This window comes from Arachis hypogaea, chromosome 2 (assembly GCF_003086295.3).
Source record: "Arachis hypogaea cultivar Tifrunner chromosome 2, arahy.Tifrunner.gnm2.J5K5, whole genome shotgun sequence".
NCBI lineage: Eukaryota > Viridiplantae > Streptophyta > Magnoliopsida > Fabales > Fabaceae > Arachis > Arachis hypogaea.
In genome coordinates, this window is record NC_092037.1 from 82,669,347 (window position 1) to 82,689,959 (window position 20,613).

Here is a 20,613-nt window from a genome sequence, read left to right on the forward strand (position 1 = left end):
CAAAATACAATTGCAATTAACACATGGAAAAAATAAAAGGTTTAAGTGATAGCTAGAGAATATAGCTTAAAATAAATCCTTTTTTCATAGTTAGTTTGGACTTTGCTTAAATTTTTAGTTGTTAAAAATAGTATATTATTCTTTTTTTTTTGTATATTAATTTTTTTTGGTAAATAATCGTTCGGACCTGATTATTGGGAGGGGATCCCTTCTCTCGAAGTTATGGGACTATTTTGCCAAATTTTTCAGAAAAAAATTGTCTCCTGCCTTTATATATTCTCTATCTATCTACTAGTATCGATTTCGGGTACAGATACCATTTTGTTGAAGGTCGTTCGAACTTTTCTTGAGAATATGGTTCTACTTTTTGAACAGGGTTCTATAGTGGATGTTGAAGACATCCTTAGAATGATCTCATAATTTCTAGACGATGAGGTCGAGTGAGTGTTACTACTCCATTATCTTTATTTAATTAATTATTTATTTAAATTAATGTTAAGACTCTAATTGATCAAAGTTCTTAGCTACTAGTCACCAGAAAAAAAAGTTCTTAGCTATTAATTTGGTCATACTGATTGCTATGTATTCAGCAATCAAAATTTAAGACTCAGTATATTTGATTGAAAAAATGATGATCGAAAAAAAAGAACAAGGAAAAAACACACTGAATAGTTTTTAAGTACAAATCAGAGATAATCTTAAGATTTCTTATTTGCATTTCGATATACTATTCAAATTATACCCGAACATTTATATTATTGTTAATAATAATTTCAAAACATAAAAGATAAATAACTTACAAGTGACTTATAATTTAGTTTAACTTTTTGTGTAAATGTTTAGATACTAGAAAAAATTTTAAAAATAAAAAATATCATTTTTTTAATAATATTTACAAAAAATTATATTAAAATATAATTTCTAAATGCTTTTTAAGAATATATATTTTATATTTAATTATTTTTATTATTTTTTTTCACCCTACTCTAGGTATTTTTTATTTTAGAGAATTTAGGAAAAGAGAAAAAGACTTTGAAGTGTTAAACTCTGTTTAAGAGTTTTATTATTCGGATAACAAGGAATTTAGAGATTTTTATTAGCACTGCAAAATTCTCTAAACTCCTCATTTCCAATTTTCTCCAAAAAAGAGAAAGGACTTTTAAGAAGTTTTGAAGGTTTATTGTATATATATTTTATAATTTTATCATTTATTAAAATATTACATATAAAAAAAGTAAACAACCATTGTATTATAAATTAATCACTAAATTAATTATTTCGTATAAAATAGTGCACAAATAATATTTTCAACAAATAAAAGATTAAATGGTAATACAATAATTTATTAAAGATAAAATAGTAAATTTAATTAAAATTCTAGTACAATCATACGGGTTAAAAAAAGGAGCTGTTTATAGATTGTGATATTTGGAATTAAATTAGAAAAATGTTACATTTTTATAATCTAAGAAATCCCAATCATGTAATTCACTAAAGAATTTTGTAGAAAGGGGTCTATCTCCAAATATATCACAATACGGAGGTTAAAATATTAATTTAAATTTCCCAAACACAGAGGGTCAATATATGCCGTCGGATGCTAAGTAACTTAGATCCAACCGTTCATCCATGTTGGACTACCTACAACTCATTCACCCTCAAACGCGCAGAGAGAAAGAGAGAGAGAGAGAGAGAGAGAGAGAGAGAGAGTGAAAGAGGACCCTAATTCCGCAAACAGAACGAGAAGATTCTCTCTCGCAGTCCCAGCAATTCTTCTGGTAACGCAATCAAACCAATCGTATGTGTAATTTGATTAGGAATTTTCTTTTTACAAAAAATTGTTCATGTTATTATTCTCTTACGAGAATTATTCATCTTTTGCGATTATTGTTGCACTATTTCTTATCACTTATTGATGCTTCAATTCATAAACAGCTCTTTTTGTTTGAGTTAGTGATAATGAGTGCCGATTCCTTGTTTGGAAAATCAAAAATAGGGTTTGACTTTACTGCAAATGTTTCTTCTGTATTACGAGTTGAACTTTACGATTCAAGTTCATCTAAACTCGTGTTTAAGCTTCACGAATTTGTGTTAACTGACTTATATATTTGTGCTTCGCAGGGATTATACTGTTAAAATGGCCAATAATTCTCAGCCCCCTAGTATGCAGGTATAAATGTTCTTATCAGTAGTTCTTAATGTTTTATCAATCTATTCTCTCTATGTATCAGCTACGCTATCATTCCACATTTTAGCAAGTTTATTTGACATTCAGCTGAAGGATTTAATTGTGCTTATTTATGGAACTAGCTGCTCTTTGCTGTTCCTTTTGTTAACTACTACTTCTTGCTCTCATATGGGAATATTTTGCAAGTTTGCATCACTCTTAGAACTCCTTATCTGCAGTTTCGGCCAGTCATTCAGGCCCAGCAAGGTCAGCCATTTGCTCCAATGGCTTCCCAACAATTTGGACTTGCAGGACATGCTATTCCTTCTTCAAATGTTGCAATGCCTGTTGGTCAGAGTCCGCAATTGCAGTATTCACAACCAATGCAGCAGTTGCCTCCAAGACATATTCAGCCTGGTCAACCTGCACCTTCGTCGCAGGTTATACCTATGCAATATATCCAAACAAATAGGCCCCCGACATCCGTCCCACACACATTCACAGCCAACTGTTCCCCACTTAAGCAGTCATATGCCCAGCTTGGCTGTTTCAGCAGCAACTTCTCATTCTTCATATACTGTATGCTTGCTGTATTTTCTTTGTAGTTTTACATTGGTTGTACATTATTAGAGTCCGGTTTGATATACAGTTTCGTACTCTTTTCAGTTTCAACCACCGTATAGTCAGCAGCAGGATAATGTTAATGCAATGGCTCAGTACCAGCCATCGGGCCAAATGCATGCTCCTCCGGCTGGACAACCTTGGGTGTCCTCTGTTTCTCAGAGTGCTGCAACTGTTACACCAGTGCAACAGGCTGGAGTGCAATCATCTGGTACTCCGTCAACTGATTCTGTAAGTGTTTGATCCTTACCTGGTTTCTAATGCATATTACTTGTTTTATTATCACGTTAATAAATTTTTATTATTTACCTAGTTGTAACAAGTATTGACACAAATAACATATGCTAAGAATGTTTCAAAAATTTTGGCAGAGCTTAGATAGTAGTGAATATTGGTAGTTTGACATTTATGAGTGCTTAAATACTGTATAAATTTTGAAAATTTATGTTCTTATATTTTATGACCATGTCCTACCATTTTTAGACATTGATATGGCTGTGTCTGTCTCCATGTCGGGTTTAGTTTTCATGTACATGTACATGTGCGTGCCTTGTATATCTTCTTTTTTTCTCAATCTCTCTCACCAATTCTATCATTGTCATGGGCATAATTTTGGAGGAATTGTTAGGATCCACTGGAAGTTATTGGATGAGTCTCACATTTGAAGTATGAGAATTTAATGAAACAGTTTATAATGGCCTTGGGCTCTACTCTAGGTTGTGGCATGTATTACCCAGGATTTGTATTAGTATACTTCAATCAATTTAGGTCGGCTTTTTTTGTTATGAACTTATGATATCATTGGATTGAAGTGGATTCCTCAATAGCATAGCTTATAAGTTAACTGAATCTCTATAATTCATAAAAGTATTTTTATGATGCTTACATTAGACGTGATTCATTGATTCAGATTTCTACTAAAGGTGGTAAAATATTATTATGTTTTCATATTATAGTTTTTGAGAAATATGATCTAATATAATTCTTGGTCTGTTGCTTTGTCAAATTTAGGCAACAAGTGCCCCTAACCAGCAGTCAGCATCTGATTGGCAAGAGCATACTGCAGCTGATGACAGAAGGTATTGATTAATATCTTGTTTTTCGAGGAAACAGATGATATCTTTTACTGTTTACATTATTGGAAAAATATCTTTTACAGTTTATGATAACATTTGGATTGCATATGTAGTTTGCATTATCTTGAATCATAACAAGAAGTTTTTGTTCTTTGATCATCTTTACCAGATATTACTACAACAAGAGGACAAGGCAATCTAGTTGGGAGAAACCATTGGAACTGATGTCACCTATTGAGGTGAGTTGTTTGGATGATTGCTGATGCTGACACAATTTGAATGCCATTTTTATATATGTTCGACATGCTTGAAAATGTTGTGTGGCCAATCAAACTGGTTTCTAATGTGATCGTTGACCATATCTGAATATTTCAATCATCAAAAAAGGTTTATGGTGCAAATATCCTTTTATGTGCATGTGCTTCCACTGATTTGTAGATATCATGGCAAGTCAGGCGAAATTTTAGCAACTGCTCTATATGGTCACTGTGAAGGCGGTGGTTACACTTTCTCGAGGCAGGCAACAGTTTGCTATTTATAACCCCTTTTTTTATTTTGGTTTACAATCTTAAAATGCAAGATTGGTGTATATCTGAATTACCATTAATTGATTGTTGTCTGTACCCTTCACATCCCCTTCCTCCAGTGGCTTAAGGGTGAACAATATGGGATGTGTGAATGATATCATTTGTTCCCTTTGTAAGTTTCTTTGGCTCTTCCTACGTGTACAAAAAAATAAAATAAATATAAAACATTTATGTGTTTCTTATTGCTGTTTTACCACTTCCAACTCCTCTTTGTTTATGTATCTCGTTTCCCATTTCGTGATCTTGTTTAATCGGTTTTTTAATTGCAGTCAGGTATGCTTATGTATTTAGGCATGAGCATGTCAAAAGTTCTGTTTTGCTTTTATGCATTTTATATTATAACTGTTAATATTGGCAATGTTGTCATCTTACAGTATTCTCCAGGCATTTTATCTTCGACCCTTGATTTGTTTAATTAATGCCTCTAGTTTCTAACAGCAGCATGTGTTTAATTTATTACCTTGATATGATAATCTGTTGTGGATGTTTTATGGTTAGCATTTGCAAATATCTCTAACTTTGCTGGATTTGACAGAGGGCTGATGCATCAACTGTTTGGAAAGAATTCACATCTTCAGATGGAAGAAAGTGCGTTTTATCCCTTGGTTGTATAATTTTATTAAGAGAGTCTATTTTTCTGCTGCTTTTTTCTGAACTTTCTGTGGCACGTATTTGTAAAATTTTACTTATGATCTATATTTTGACCATGATTTCTTGTAGGTATTATTACAACAAGGTTACTCAGCAATCAACATGGTCAATACCAGAGGAACTTAAGGTAATAATTATGCATGTTATAAATTTCTATAACTATACATGGAAACATTAAGTTTCTCAATCCAAATTACAATATTTCTATTCAGTTGGCTACTTGGCTCGTGAATTGGCGCTGAAAGCTGCCAACCAGGGAATGCAGTTAGAAACAAGTGATACATCCAATACTGCTGTTTCATCTGCTGCACCATCAACAGTGACAAATACTGCTAGCTCAAACACTCCTTTGACATCAAATGGGCTTTCTTCAAGTCCAGCTTCTGTCACACCAATTGCATCATCAACTGGTCCTCAGCAGTTGGTTTCTGGATTATCAAGTGGTGGGACTGAACTGAGTACTGTGGTAACTGCGTCAACGACAGTAGCTGGACCTGCAAATCCTCTTGACACCACTACACCGTCCAGGTATAAACTCTGTTCTGTTTTCGTCTATCCTTTTGGTAGTTTCTGTTGCTAACTTATGTGTCTAAAACTTACCTGAGCAGTGTTGAAAATCAAGCATCTCAGGATTTTGCTGCATCTACCGGTGGAGCTTCTGTTCAAGATATAGAGGTAACCTCCCGCCCCCCAACTCTATTCTCAGCTTTTAGGTTTTCTTGCATTTATACAAGTGTACAAGAGCAAAGAATTAATGATTTCAAAAAGAAAAGATAACTTAAACAGAACACTAGAATAAATTTGCACCCTTGGTTTGATCCCTTGTAAAATATTTAAGCAACTGAAAAATGCACCAAACCATGTATGGCAGGGTAATAGCCGAATAGAAAGTTTTGTTTTCACTGGGACTGTTTAATTGGCACCTAGATCTTTTGTTTGTAGGAAAAGTTTCACTCACTCTCTCTCTCTCTCTCTCTCTCTCTCTCTCTCTCTCTCTCTCTCTCTCTCTCTCTCTCTCACACACACACACACACACACACACACACACACACACACACACAAAACCAGGTCATAAAGTGAGCAAATATTCCTATGTGACAGTCTTGATTTGCTGTGCGATTGAGAACTAGCATCGAGTTATTTCTCATTGAGTTTTGTTGCTATTCTTGCAGGAAACCAAAAAAGGAGTGCCAGTTGCTGGAAAAGTTAATGTGACTCTGCCGGAGGAGAAAGCAAATGATAAAGAAACCTTTGCATATGCAAATAAGATGGTAAGAGCTCCAAATGATATTGTTTACTGTATTCAAATGAAAATTTGGAATGCATGACATGGTTTTTATCTTTTTATTTTTATTGTATTAACTACAATCACAATGCTCTTTAGGAAGCAAAAATTGCATTTAAGGCACTATTGGAGTCTGCTAATGTTCAGTCTGATTGGACATGGGAACAGGTAAATAATGGACATTTTTCTAAGTTTCTCTTTTTGTTTCAAATGCTAATTACTATATTTGAATTGTAACTCAGGCGATGAGAGAAATAATCAATGACAAAAGATACAATGCTCTAAAAACACTTGGTGAGCGGAAACAAGCTTTTAATGAGGTGATAAACTAGCTTGCAGTGGCACATTGCTTGTGCCCCTTGTGTTGTGCATATATTCTATATGTATATTAATGACCATCTGGGTCTGACATGGGTCAATTTAAAATATTCAGTATTTGGGCCAAAGGAAGAAGCTAGAGGCTGAAGAGAGACGCATGAAGCAGAAAAAAGCTCGAGAAGAATTCACAAAGATGCTGGAAGTAAGTTACAGACATGATCTCAAGTTGTTTTGCTGATGTGAAATAATTCTTAATGCATGCTCTCTTTTCAGGAGTGCAAGGAGCTAACTTCATCCATGAGATTGAGGTACCTTTCTTGCCTCGTTGATTATGAATGAATTTACTAAGATAATTTTTATTCTAAACTAATCCTTCTTGAGATGCCTAACATTTATTTTGTCATGATCAGCAAAGCAATCAATATGTTTGAAAATGATGAGCGGTTCAATGCTGTTGACAAAATAAGGGACAGGGAAGATTTATTTGAGAGCTACATGGTGGAACTCGAGAGAAAGGTGACAGATTTTATCTTTTGTTTACATGTGTAATCTGAATCTTTCTAGGTATTATGTTTCATTTGTCTCTATATATATATAATAAACTCAAGAAACCTGCATAAAATTTTTTGAGTGCTTTGTGTGGATTGTACTTACTTAGTGATGCCAATTTTTCCTTCAACAGCCCTTAGCAATAAGGGGTAGTATGTGGGAAATGGGATTAAATGCTTAGTTGCTGTCGCTGCGTTCCACTTTAGCTTTTTTCATATTCTCCTCAAATTTGTATAGATTTTGTCTGATTATATATTGGGTGTAGGGAGAAGAATTATAAAATATTAGGTAGGAAAAACAGCTGTTTAGATTAAAATATAACAATACAGAGGTTAGGGTTTTGCAATCAAAGATGTCTAAAATTTTATTCCTTGTTATACTGTTTAGGAAAAGGAAAATGCTGCTGAGGAACACAGACGGAATTTAGCAGAATACAGGAAATTCTTGGAGTCATGTGATTATGTGAAGGTACATATTACTTAAAAATGTTTAACTCTGTTGTAAACTTGTAATTGTTTCTATCTTCTTCAACGTGTCCTAATTTAGTCAATTTTCTCTTTTTGGGTTTCATTTTAGGTTCACAGTCCATGGCGAAAAGTCCAAGATCGGTTAGAGGACGATGATAGATATTTACGGCTTGAAAAAATTGACCGCTTGCTTGTTTTCCAGGTACAGCTGTTATAGTTATAGTTATAGTTGGCATATATCATAGATCTGTGTGCTGAGATTGGCATTGGCAGGACTATATTCGTGAATTGGAAAAGGAAGAAGAGGAGCAAAAACGAGTACAGAAGGTAGACCCTTAAAATGTCATTTGTTGAATTGTTGTGTCTTGGCCCATATGTTTGCATGTGTATTTATTTATATGACTACATATAGGAGCGAGTTCGTCGTGGTGAAAGGAAAAATCGTGATGCATTCCGCAAGTTGTTGGAAGAACATGTTGCTGCTGGAATTCTTAATGCTAAAACTCAATGGAGAGAATACTGCTTGAAGGTAGTACATATTTTCATTGCTTGTGATGAAAAGCTGGAATGATATGGTAACAGAAATACTTTTCTTGTGTTCACATTTTCCCAGGTTAGGGATTTGCCTCAATATCAAGCTGTCGCATCAAACACATCTGGTTCCACTCCTAAGGATTTGTTTGAGGATGTAGTAGAAGATCTTGAAAATCAGGTTATCTAATTTCCATTTTGAGTCATTTCTTTTGAATATTTATTGTTTCTTATCCTGATCAAATGGAGCAAGACTTAATTCTGTATTTTATGTTTTTTTATTTTTTTCTGTTCAAATATTCTGAGTTTGATGTCAATAATTTTCTGAATTGAAATATATTTAAGAAAATACGATTTCTCATATATTTCCAGCTCCATTAATTTCTTTGATTGAATCTTCTCGGGTCATTTATGATTTGGGAATGGAATAAATTCTAGTATTGTGAGTGATCTGTTTAACTTACCGTATTTGTTAAAATTTTTGAAATGTTCACATCAACCTAAAGTATTAAATTTCCGTGTTGACAGTACCATGAAGACAAGACACTGGTAAAAGATATAATTAAGTCAGGCAAGGTATGGTCTAAGCATCAAATATATTTTTCTTTTGCTTTATCCATAGTTTTTATTTTGATGAACAACCTGCTTCTCTGTTTCATGTGTTGATCAAGTAGATCACTGTAGTGTCCACTTCGGTGTTTGAGGAATTCAAGGCTGCTATCTTGGAAGAAGGTAGTTGCGAAACAATATCAGAGATCAATTTGAAGGTAACGTATTGTGGTTGTAATTTCTGTTATTTTAGTTTCATTTCTTGCTCCAAAAATATAATAATTTAAGAGTAGTTAAATTAATGGAATTCAGAGATTAATAGTTACTCTCCCAATGTCTAAAGAGGGAATTTAATGAGGCAACACAATGCAAGAAATTGTGGGTATTATATTTTTTGATGTATAATATTTAGCTACTACATTGGAAATTACTTTCAGAAATCTTACATAAATTTAATACTCTCAGCAACATGGTGAAGAAACTTATTACATTAGTTTCAACTCTATGTTCGTTATGGATATTGTTCTATGAGGATTTGCTTGGATATTTATATTTGATATTTAAAAAGAGAAAAGAAAAAACACTATCTCAGAATAAAATGAAATGATTCCGTTGGCTAAGTAACTTACCTCGATTTGAAATTTCCCATTCACTGAATTGCTGTATGGGTCTCTCTGTGATTCTTTTGATCAACTTCAATAAACTTAGAGTCACATGTTCATGCTGGAGATTGTATTCCTTTGCAACATGGATTATCAGATTTTGATTCTTTCTCTCTTTTAAAGCTTATATTCGAAGACTTGTTAGAGAGAGCTAAAGAGAAAGAGGAGAAAGAAGCTAAGAAGCGCCAGCGCCTTGCTGATGACTTAACTAACCTGTTATATACATTCAAGGTAAACTAAGATTTTTCCAGTTATCTAATTCTTGTTTCTCATTATTTGGCTGGGTAAATTATTACTAGAAAGTGTCATCATCTAATTTTGTAGGATATTACTACATCTTCAACTTGGGAGGATTGCAAGCCACTTGTTGAGGAGACACAAGAGTACAGGTACATGTTGTTCTCTGTTTCAAGTTACTGAGTCGGTTGTGCCATGAATACTGTTGTTGTCCATCCTGGAAGTATTTGTTCTTGATGATTCTGTCCTACACTTACTTATAGATCAATGGGGGATGAAAACTACAGTAGAGAAGTATTTGAAGAGTACATTACATACCTAAAGGAAAAAGCTAAAGAGAAGGAACGCAAGCGTGAAGAGGAAAAGGTGTGCAAATCTTATTTATCTGAGTTTTTGGTTTCATAACTTATTTGAATTGGTTGTGAGAAGATATGGCTTCATAATTTAGAAATATGTCTTCTTTATTAACTTATTTTAAGGGTCTAGGGTCAATACACCGCATTTTATTCTTACAAAAAAAAAATTATCTGCAGGCCAGAAAGGAGAAAGAGAGAGAAGAGAAAGAGAAACGGAAGGAGAAGGAAAAGGAAAAAAAAGAGAAGGATAGAGAACGCGAGAAAGAAAAGTCTAAAGATCGGCATAAGAAGGACGACACAGATAGTGAAAACCAAGATATTGAAAGCCATGGTTTCAAGGAAGAGAAGAAAAAAGACAAAGATAAGGAAAGGAAACACAGGAAGAGGCGACACAGCAGTGTAGAGGATGTGGATTCCGAGAGGGATGAAAAAGAAGAGTCTAAGAAATCACGAAAGCACGGCAGCGACCGAAAGAAATATCTCGAAAGGTCATTGATATTTCTGCATCATCTTGATTGTTAGATTTTACTTGTAACATTTTAGAATAAGCATGTGAAATGAATGCAACTATCTTCCAGCATGCAAACTCTCCAGAATCAGACAATGAAACCCGGCATAGAAGACACAAGAGGGAGCACCGTGATGGTTCCCGGAAAACCGGGGGCCATGAAGAACTTGAAGACGGGGAACTCGGTGATGATGCAGAGATTTAGACGCTAGGTTGCTAACCTTTTTGCAGTTATGAGATTCAGAACTTTGCCTGCATCCTTTCAAGACTTGGGTTGTCTAATATTAGTTTAGTTCTTTTAAACTCCCCTTTTCTTGGGGAACATTTATGTTTAGGATATTTGACTTAAAATGTAAAATAATTAGAATCTGTTGGTTCTCCTTGGATTTATCAATTAACAATAACATGTCCACTTTGTACGAAGTTTTTTGAGTACTTGTGTATTTGCAAGTCCAAATTTTAAAAAATCAACTTTAGTTCTACAACCTGAACAATGTGCGGATAATTTGACAATTATTTCCAAACGCAAGTAATAAGCAGATTATATCTGAATTAGTTTTCCAAATCAATTAAACTATAACTAAAATCATTGCTCCAAAGTAGGAGAGCTTTTTTTGTGTGTTTGATTTCTGCTCTAGGATTGGTCTGCCCAAGTTGCTATAAATTCTAATACAATTTCATTGTTAATACCTTCCAATATATGATCAGTGATCTCAACACTAATGGCTTTCACTTGTTCCTCCATGTTCCTCCATTCGTTTATTGAACTCAAGTAATCCATAGTCTTGAGGTTTGCACCTTGCCGACCGCATTCTTTTTTTCCCTCACAAATGGGTCCTTTGTAACATTGTTTTACCTTTTCTTGCTTAGTTGGAATGGCCACTATGGAAATATCTCTCTCACGGGCACATAGCAGTCTTCTAATCTTTTGAACTACCTTTTTGGACGTATTTGGCCGAATAAGAAACTCTGCTGATTGCTTATTGGTATTGGTACAATTCTCTTTCTTCACTGACTCTCCAAGTAAATTCCATATGGCAGCTACTGTTTCATCAGCACATCATACTCATGAGTTCATATACAATGATAAGTCATGTTATTTTAACATAGTGTTTTAGATTAAATGTCACTTTTAGTTATGTAAACGTCAAAATAACATATTGGTTTCATCAACAGTATAAATCCATCAATTTTGTTGAATGATACATTAGCATGCAATGCGATTTATTAACAAAATAGTACCGATTTGTGAGAGACTAAAATATCTTACAAAACATAATTTTAAGAGCAACTCCAATAAGATATTTTTTTAGTATCAATTTTGATTTTTATAGTAACTGAACTGATTTGAAATTGAAACTTACATTTGATATAATCTTTGAAATACCGTATTATTTTAAAAAATGATTAGTAAAATACTGTCATATATATATCTATTAAATCTATTAAATGAACATTGTAACTTTGTTATGTAACGTTGTTAAATTGAAATGAAACCAAGCATTAGAGTGATGAATTTCAATTTTCACATGGAGTTTCAAATCAATTTTTATGATATATGGTCTCACAAATGTTTATGTGGTATTATGCGGGATCCAAAATAAAATAAAATTAAAACTAAGCATTGGAGATGCTCTAAGGACTAATTGATATTTTTGAAATTTTCAGATGTAAAATGTGCATTAATTGTAATTTTATGGACCAAATTATACACTTACTCCTTAATAATCATATTCAACTTGCATAATGAAATTCATACTTATTTAAGCTATTGTTCACGGATTTCAATGACTGTCTAAAACACAATGTGAAATTGTGAATATAACTTTTCTATTAAAGAACATGACTCAATATTTTTACTATTTCCGTTTTTTTCTTCTTTGGGAATATACACGTAAAGAAAGAAATATTTGAACATGGGATATTATACTGAAATCCACGGTGAAAAAACCGCAACTAGTAATATCTTAATCAATAAATTGGAAACAAAATATTTAGGGTTAAATATTATATAAAGACAATAATAATATAGATTTGATGCAATAAAAGTAAAAGCTGTGTTTGTATATGATAATGGCAAAGATATTTACCATGTGGAATTCTGTATACAGGTATCTTTCCCATTGAAACAAGGCTACTCTCTATGCGTTTCTGGTGCTGCCTTCCAATGTTTATAACAGCAAAAGAAAATAATATATAAATTTAAAAATTAAAAATAAAGATAGATTGAGTTTAAATGTTACATATGAAACCTTAGAACATTGTCATCCAATTAAATTTCTAAATTTATCAACCATATTATGTTATGTGTACACCAAAATTAGCAATTAGTATAACATATATATTAAAATATAAAATGCATATTGAAAATAAATTAATCAGTACATTATTTATACATACACAAATACTATACAAATACATAGTAGTTGAATTTTAGTGTGCACATAGTATTTTTGTGAATTTATATAACTATTAAAATAAGAGATAGTTAAGGTTAAGGCAAATATTTTTGTTGACGTGATAAATTGGTGATACATTATTATCTATATTAAACTTTTTTACATTGATGCATTCAAATTAAACACTTTAAAAGATTTGTAGTTAAAAAACATATTTAAGGATTAGATATATACCTCTGAAAAGTTTCTGAAGAAAACAAATTGTGATCTTCATTATTATTTGGCCATAAGGAATTTCCTTTCTTTCCATATGGTAGAAGAACTTTGTAAAAAGGAAGCATAGCCTTTTTTCTCTTTCTTGATTTCTCATCATTAGAACTCTTATTTTCATCAGAATCTCCATTGAATCTTTTCCACCATTTTGAAGAGTGTTGTCTCTCAAGAAGGTAAACCTCTAATATGAAAGGTTCTTGTTGCTCAGTGAGAAAATCTCTAATCCTTTTTTGTGGTTTGGTTGTTGATGAAGCCATAGAAGGAGGCTAAAGTTTGAAGGGTAAGTAAGTAATAATAAAAGATGTTGCAATTAGCATATCTGAAAGTTGAGGACAGACACTATATAGTCACAATAATATATGGAATGTTTTGGAAGTTAATGAAGTCACAAGCAATGATACCATACAATGTAATTAGGTACAAACGATATTAATTATAAGAGTAATCACAAATTGTCCTTCAAATTTTTTTTCCTTTTTTCCCCAGATAGAATTAGCTTCTTAGAATTTGAAAATAAGGATAGAGATTCAAATTCTTATTGGTTAGAAATTCATTTTGACAATTGCTAATACGTTCCCAAAAAAATAAGTACATTTATAGATTTGTTTAATTAACAAGGGCATCACTCTTTATTTAGTAAAAAATGTTTAAGAATAATCCATCTAATTTTTCACAATTTCAAAAAGGTCAAACATAGTATACTTTTTGTGTTAAATTTTATATGAAAGAATTAATTTGTCAACTTTTTACATTATCAAGGATGAATTTGTCATTTTAATATCCAAAACACAATTCTATCCTCCATGCTTTTTTATGAGAAAAGGATAAATGGATCATTGACCTTTTGATCCGCAGACATTTAAATTTTCGAGAATTTAAAAATACATTTAAGTCCCTGGCCTTTTCAAAACTTGGACGTATCAATCTTTCATGTTCACTTGGGTCTGTCAGACTCAACAAAAAAATTAAACGTGACTTCCGTTGTACTAATCTGGTTGATACGGATGCACACTTGAGAGAATTTTTAAAAGAGAAAAGCTCTGCTGGCTTGTATGCTTTACAAGTTCATTAAAAAATAAACCCAAAAAACGCGCTGCTACACATACGTCCAATACACGTGCTATATAAAGATCTCGCGTATATATAGCTACCAAATTTAAAAGATTTGTTTCCTTCTTCCTTCTCCTTATTTTCAGATTTGCTCATTCTTCTTCTCGCGCATCTTCCCTCCTTCTTCTCGATCGTTCTTTTCCCCTCCTTTCTCACTAGTATGTTCTTTGTCATTTACGTTAGTTCCTCTCTCTGCAACTCCAGCTTCGTTTTCTATTCGATTTCTGAAATCAAAGTTTGAATTCGTTTTTGAAGATTATGGATGATTCAAATTCAGATTGTCAGCTGAATCAGGGAGAAGTGGATTATGAGTTTGAATCTAACGAAGTTCCTGAGGTTTGATTTTACATATGATTACTCTGAATTTTGTTGCAGTCATTTGAATAGCATTGTGTAGCTGAATAATTCGTGAACATCAGACTGTGAAAATAACACGTTAACATGAATCTGTATTAGTTTTGATTAATTATCTGAAATTTATAGCAGACGCTCGGGTGTAGATCAGAACTTTTTTGGGTGTATTTTTGTGGGAAATATGGGTGTATTTACAGTATACTGCTTTTTCTATTATTTTAGCTGAGTTGTTGTCGTTCGGGTGTATTATATCAGATATGATTGGGTGTGTTTTTAGTTTTTGTCATGGTGTATTCTGCAGCCTGTGTATTTACAGTTTATGGATTTTATTGTCATTTTAGTTGAGTTGTTGCCGTTCGGGTGTATTATATTAGCAATAATTGGGTGTATTTATAGTTTTTGACATGGTGTATTCTGCAGCCTCTCTCTGTTGTTGATGACCAGTTTGTTCCGAAGGTTGGAATGACCTTTACCACCCTTGAAGATGCTGGAAAATTTTTTAGGAACTATGCCAAGGCTGCAGGTTTCTCTACAAGAGTTCGGAGCACAAATAGGAAGGGAAACGAGATTAAGAATCAATTGATTACATGTAGCAGAGAGGAAAAATAGAAATCTAAAATATCTCCGACCGAGAAGACCAATCCGATAGCCGGTTTAAACTGTCCTGCAAGAATTTATATACACACATTGAAGGATGTCGGTGCTTGGATCATTTCAAAGGTTGTGCTGGATCATTCACACCCCTGCAAATGCCACAAAGAAGAAGAAAACAAAAGTTTTAAGCGAGGTAAAAGTAATGTTCTTTAAATTTGTGGTGATTGAGTTTATTTTTTTCGTTAATAGTTTAGCTAATATGTGAGTTTCTTATATTCAGATAAATTTGTTTGATGCTGCATCAGTGGTGCATTCAAATTCCAGCCAATATCAAGGACATGTTATGAATTATCAGTTCAGGGTACCAGCAGCAGGGGATAACTCTTTGGGTGTATAGTTACAGAATATGGGTGTAAAAGCACTGTTCTTTTGGGTGTATTTCTATGAATTTTCTTTCGATTCACATTTTACATATAGATACATATATATAATATTAGGGTTTAGGGTTTTAGGGTTTACAGGTTAGGGGTAAGGGTTTAGGTTTTAAGTGTTTAGGGTTCAGGGTTTTAGGCTCAAAACATCAGGGGGGATAGATTTCAGAGTGTATATTCAACTTTCTTTGGGTGTAAAAAATTGCAGGTTATGAGTGTATATTTAATTTGATGTTTTTCTTCATATTATAGTACATGTAATTCATACGTTTTGAATACAGCACAGACAGTTTAACAGCACAGACAGTTTGGGTGTATATTTAAGCAATCTTGGGTGTATATTAAACTTCCGTTGGGTGTAAAAGTTTATAATTTGTGTTTAGATCTGCCTTGATGTTTTCCTTCATATTTTACCACCTGTAATACAGAGTTTTTGAATACAACACAGACAGTTTAACAGCACAGACAGTTTAACTATGGAAAAAATTTCATTTAATAGAAGTTGTTTATAAATGGCAAATTTTTACAGCATTTGTTCAATTTACAAACTAGCTAGCAGTTGGATTACTCAGTTTCTATATCAGTAGAATTTATCTGACAAAATGGACTCAATAATACTGATGATGGTTTCGACAGTCTTATTGCGTTACTTGCTCTAATTGCTTGATCTCTCTCTTTATTCAATTCACTGAATAGTATCCGCGAGGCATATTCTACTCTATAGTGGTCCACCTCCTCCTACTATATTTGTTCTTACATTTCTTCCAGGTTGGTTTCTCGCTGCCTTTTTTTCTGAAATGAAAAATACACCCAAAGATATCAGTAAGATACACCCATATATATGAGTCAGATACACCCATAGATATCAATAAGATACACCCATAGATATGAGTCAGATACACCCATATATATATATATATATATATATATATATATATATATATATATATATATATATATATATATATATATCAGTAAGATACACCCATAGATATGATTCAGATACACCCATATATATCAGTCAGATATCACTCAAACATGCATCAATATACAATGTCAAGCAACATTACAAGGTCAAGCAATATACACCCATGGACAAGCAAATATAAGCAACTGCTGACTATTACAGTATATCAGTTCAAAAATATACACCCAACAACTTATGCCATATACACCCAACAAATTACCTAATATACACCTACCAAACTATGGAATATACCCCCAAAAATTAGTTACCAGAAGAAGTAGAACAACAAGAACAGTAACACCTAGAAGAACTAAGAAGAACAGTGTAACATAGAACGAAGAATAACAGTAAAACCTAGAACAAGTAGAACATCATAAACTATAAAATGAGACGTAGAGCAAGAAGAACAGTAAAACGTAAAACAACGTAGAAGAACAGTAAAACCTAGTTCTTCAATTTCGAAATGTGAAAAATATACAGGAATGGTAATGTAACGTACCTTGAGTATTATAGCTTTGTTTTTTTTGGAGATTCTTGATCGAGAGTTCTATGTTGTGTTGATGGAATTTTCGAATCTTAGCGACGAGTTGTATATTTTCAGTATCGAATGATGCTCGAAAATGGAACGTTTGCTTTTTCTCTGAATGGCTTTGAGAAGTGGAAGAAGTGGAAGAGTCTGCCATTAAGGGGCGGTTTACGCGAATCGTAACCGTTTGAGTCGAGCGCGTGAATATTACGCTCCATTCAATATAATTCAGTGCGCGTGTGGAATGTTTATGGGCTGGGGGCTTGTAACACTTGTAAGGCCTTTTTACTTGTATGTGTAGCAGGCCCGTTTTTAAAATTGGATAAATTAGATTCATGTATTGATATGTCCAGATTTTGAAGATTTCAGGGACTTAAATATATTTTTAAATTCTTAGGGATTTAGATGAGGCTAAAAAGTCAAGGATCGATTTATCCTTTTCTATTTTTTTTCAAAGTTAGGAGTGAAATTCGAATCTGCAATCTCTAGATAAATATGTGGAGACTATACCATTTGAATTATAAGTCGTTGGCCTATCCTCCATGTTTAGCTGAGAACAAAATAATCGATTTACTCATCATAAAATTTAAATTAAATTTTTTCTTTTTAGAATTGTGCATTAGTGATCAACACACATTTAGTAATTGTTATGGTGGTTTAACTGAAATGTCCCGGCCAAAAGTTAAAAAATATGGAATACATAATAAAAGTGATGTAATATTGATGTGTGTCTTTCTAGAGATTTTTTGGATGCATGTATGTCTGATGTTAATGTAGCAGTCATTTTTTTTAGGTTAAAAACTTTCTCCAGCCTATGATATTCAATTACCCTTATTAGTTCATATGGATTTCACTGCATGTATCGTCCATTCAAGAATGATTAATTCCAATGATCAAGAGAATCTTGGTTTCAAAATTTCAGTCCATACAAAGAGAACAATTATTCAGAGTAGCATCATATAGGACAGAAAGCTAAGAAAGAATATAAAATGCATGCATGGTAGTTATATATTAAGAATATTTTAAAATGAGGTGTCACTTTGGTCTTTTTTATACAAACATGTATGTTGAAACTTTATTTTCACTCATGTTACTTTCAACAATCATCACGGACAGACAACAAAACATTTACACTATTTCGGTAATTTATACAATGTTGATATTTGCAATTTTGCATAGGATTCAAATCTTGTTAAAATTATTTTTAAAAAAATTAATTCAATTCTCTATTATTTACCCAAATAAATAGAGTTTCTTTACTTTTTATTGATTTCAATGGTAAAGATGTGACTTGTCAAGTTAGCAAGAAATATATTCATTTTGTAAATATATAAATTTAATATCTAGTCATTTTTTTTAGGTTGGTCTAGTGGTTAGCTCACTAATCCATTTAAACACATGTTGGGGGTTCGAATCCTACTTTATATATAAAGCGACCTATTGGCCACCGGCAAACTCTTAAATGGAACTCAAACGATTCTAGTTTTTCAGAATCCGAAGTATTATATGACTAAGTTTGAAAATTAAAGAAAAATTCTAAAGAAATTTAGTACAACTAATGGTCATGTCATGGGGGTTCGACTATATTTTTATGTTGGTTGCCGAAGACCTAACACAACCCTTATCCTTTATCCAGACTTGGGATCGGCTATGTACCGCAACTAATGATCACCTAAATAAATTTGATAAGTTTGGTTAGTATTTATTTGACATTGTAATTAAAATTAAAATGCACATTTGAGAAGATTTATAGGTCGTATTATACTATGTTTATAAGAATTTAAGAATCAAAGTATACCGAAGCCTAAGTTAGAGAAAACATAAAGAAGTTTCCCCTTTACTATATTCTGTTAACTATGAAAATTGAATTAATATAATTTTTTTAAAAGATTAGAATTTTTTAACTTTATGTCTAATGGATATAATTGAGGAGAGAGATGGAGGATATTGTCTATCCACACTTGTTTTGGTTATTCAATATTTATTTATTTTCAGTAAGGTTTGGGGTTCAACTTTTGTCAATAATTGAAAATAATAGATTAGCTAACACTAAAAGGATCTTATACTAATAGTTGATAGGGATTTTTTTAATTAGTGATTTTGTTCAAAAAGAAAATCAACACATCCATTTTAGTGTAAATTGAAAGGATAAACTCATTTAAAGTAAGTTATTCTTAAAAAGATGAGAAACTGAAAAATATTCACTCTAAGATCTTTAAAGTGTATTATGTGCTAAACCTCCAAAATAAATAAAGTTAGATACCTCTAATTTCTCAATGTAAATACAAGTGCACTTTCTTTTAAGCTTTCTACTTATGTTGAAAACTACTTATTAGTTCAAATTTCAGAATCATTATTTCCATTTTAGCGAAATTCTTAAAAAGGTATCAGTAAATGGCAAAAATGCAATGCAAACGACAATTCTATTTTCAGATGAGGTGTGGGTAAGAAAACTGGAAAATGAAATAGTACTCACTCCTCAATTAATGTAATTATTAGGCTATATATATTGGTTTTAGTTCTTGTTTAAAGAAACATCTAAGGAGTACCAATCTATTTGGTTTTTATCAAAAGTGGTACTTTTGGCTTAGTAATCTCAATTGAAAAGATAGTAGCACCCACTAATTTTGTATTGTCTGCCTTCAAATCTAAATCCAATCTTAGTCCTTTTTTAAATAATAAAAAAAGTATCTATATTAATCAAAGCTTAGTTATTATACTTTATAATTGCTTTGATGTGTCGCTATCAACCGTATATGATTCAATGAGGACCATGCACAAATATGTCCTAAGGTTATAAAACATTTATTGTGGGGTTTGTTAAGTGCTAAAACATTATTATCTAAAAATTATACGGAAACATAATTTAATTTCTTTTAATCATGTGAATAACTCGTGAGATTAGGACTTGATAGATAACAAGGCATACCCACCAAGATTGGGTCATCAATGGACTATATCATTTTACAAGCCACATATTTTAACTTATATTTTTCAATGAATGTTTTGTCTTCATAAATTAAATTGTCCTATTGTCTTTTTTCTTTCGTCAGGATATACAGAAAACGGATTTTGCGGAAGCTGTTTATTTTATGTAAAATGATATATCCTCCTATTGTCATAATTACTAAAAGACCTTTTACAATTAAAAAAACATTAAATATATAAATATTTTCAATTTAATACTATTGATGATCAACTATGTTTGGTTTATCATAAAAAATTAAAAACTATGAGTGCATAACTTTATCTATTTTAATTTAATCATTTCATTCTTTTTGGGCTGCGAAAGGTTTAACCTCCAACTAAAAAAAAACAAAACAAAAAAAAAATTCCCTATACTTGGGGGTTCACAACTAAATTGTTTTTACTTTCGAATGAATTGTTGGATGACA

General features: G+C 32.2%; 1 protein-coding gene and 1 pseudogene across 2 annotated transcripts; one reads left to right on the forward strand and one right to left on the reverse strand.

The window, feature by feature from the left end:
* The first annotated feature begins 1,639 nt into the window (after window positions 1–1,639).
* Window positions 1,640–10,987, forward strand: LOC112748120 (pre-mRNA-processing protein 40A-like; annotated as a pseudogene).
* A 118-nt stretch (window positions 10,988–11,105) lies between these two features.
* On the reverse strand, window positions 11,106–13,629 carry LOC112748107 (uncharacterized). Of its 2 annotated transcripts, none has more exons than XM_025796325.3 (3): window positions 13,198–13,629; window positions 12,655–12,725; window positions 11,106–11,605 (listed from the first exon to the last, which is right to left on the reverse strand). In XM_025796325.3, the coding sequence occupies exons 1-3, from the start codon at window positions 13,491–13,493 to the stop codon at window positions 11,199–11,201; spliced, it is 774 nt and encodes a 257-aa protein (XP_025652110.1). In that variant the 5' UTR covers window positions 13,494–13,629; the 3' UTR covers window positions 11,106–11,198. The 2 variants fall into 2 exon arrangements, with proteins under 2 accessions (XP_025652110.1, XP_025652101.1); XM_025796316.3 differs by having other exon boundaries at window positions 11,106–11,608.
* Window positions 13,630–20,613: the final 6,984 nt, after the last annotated feature.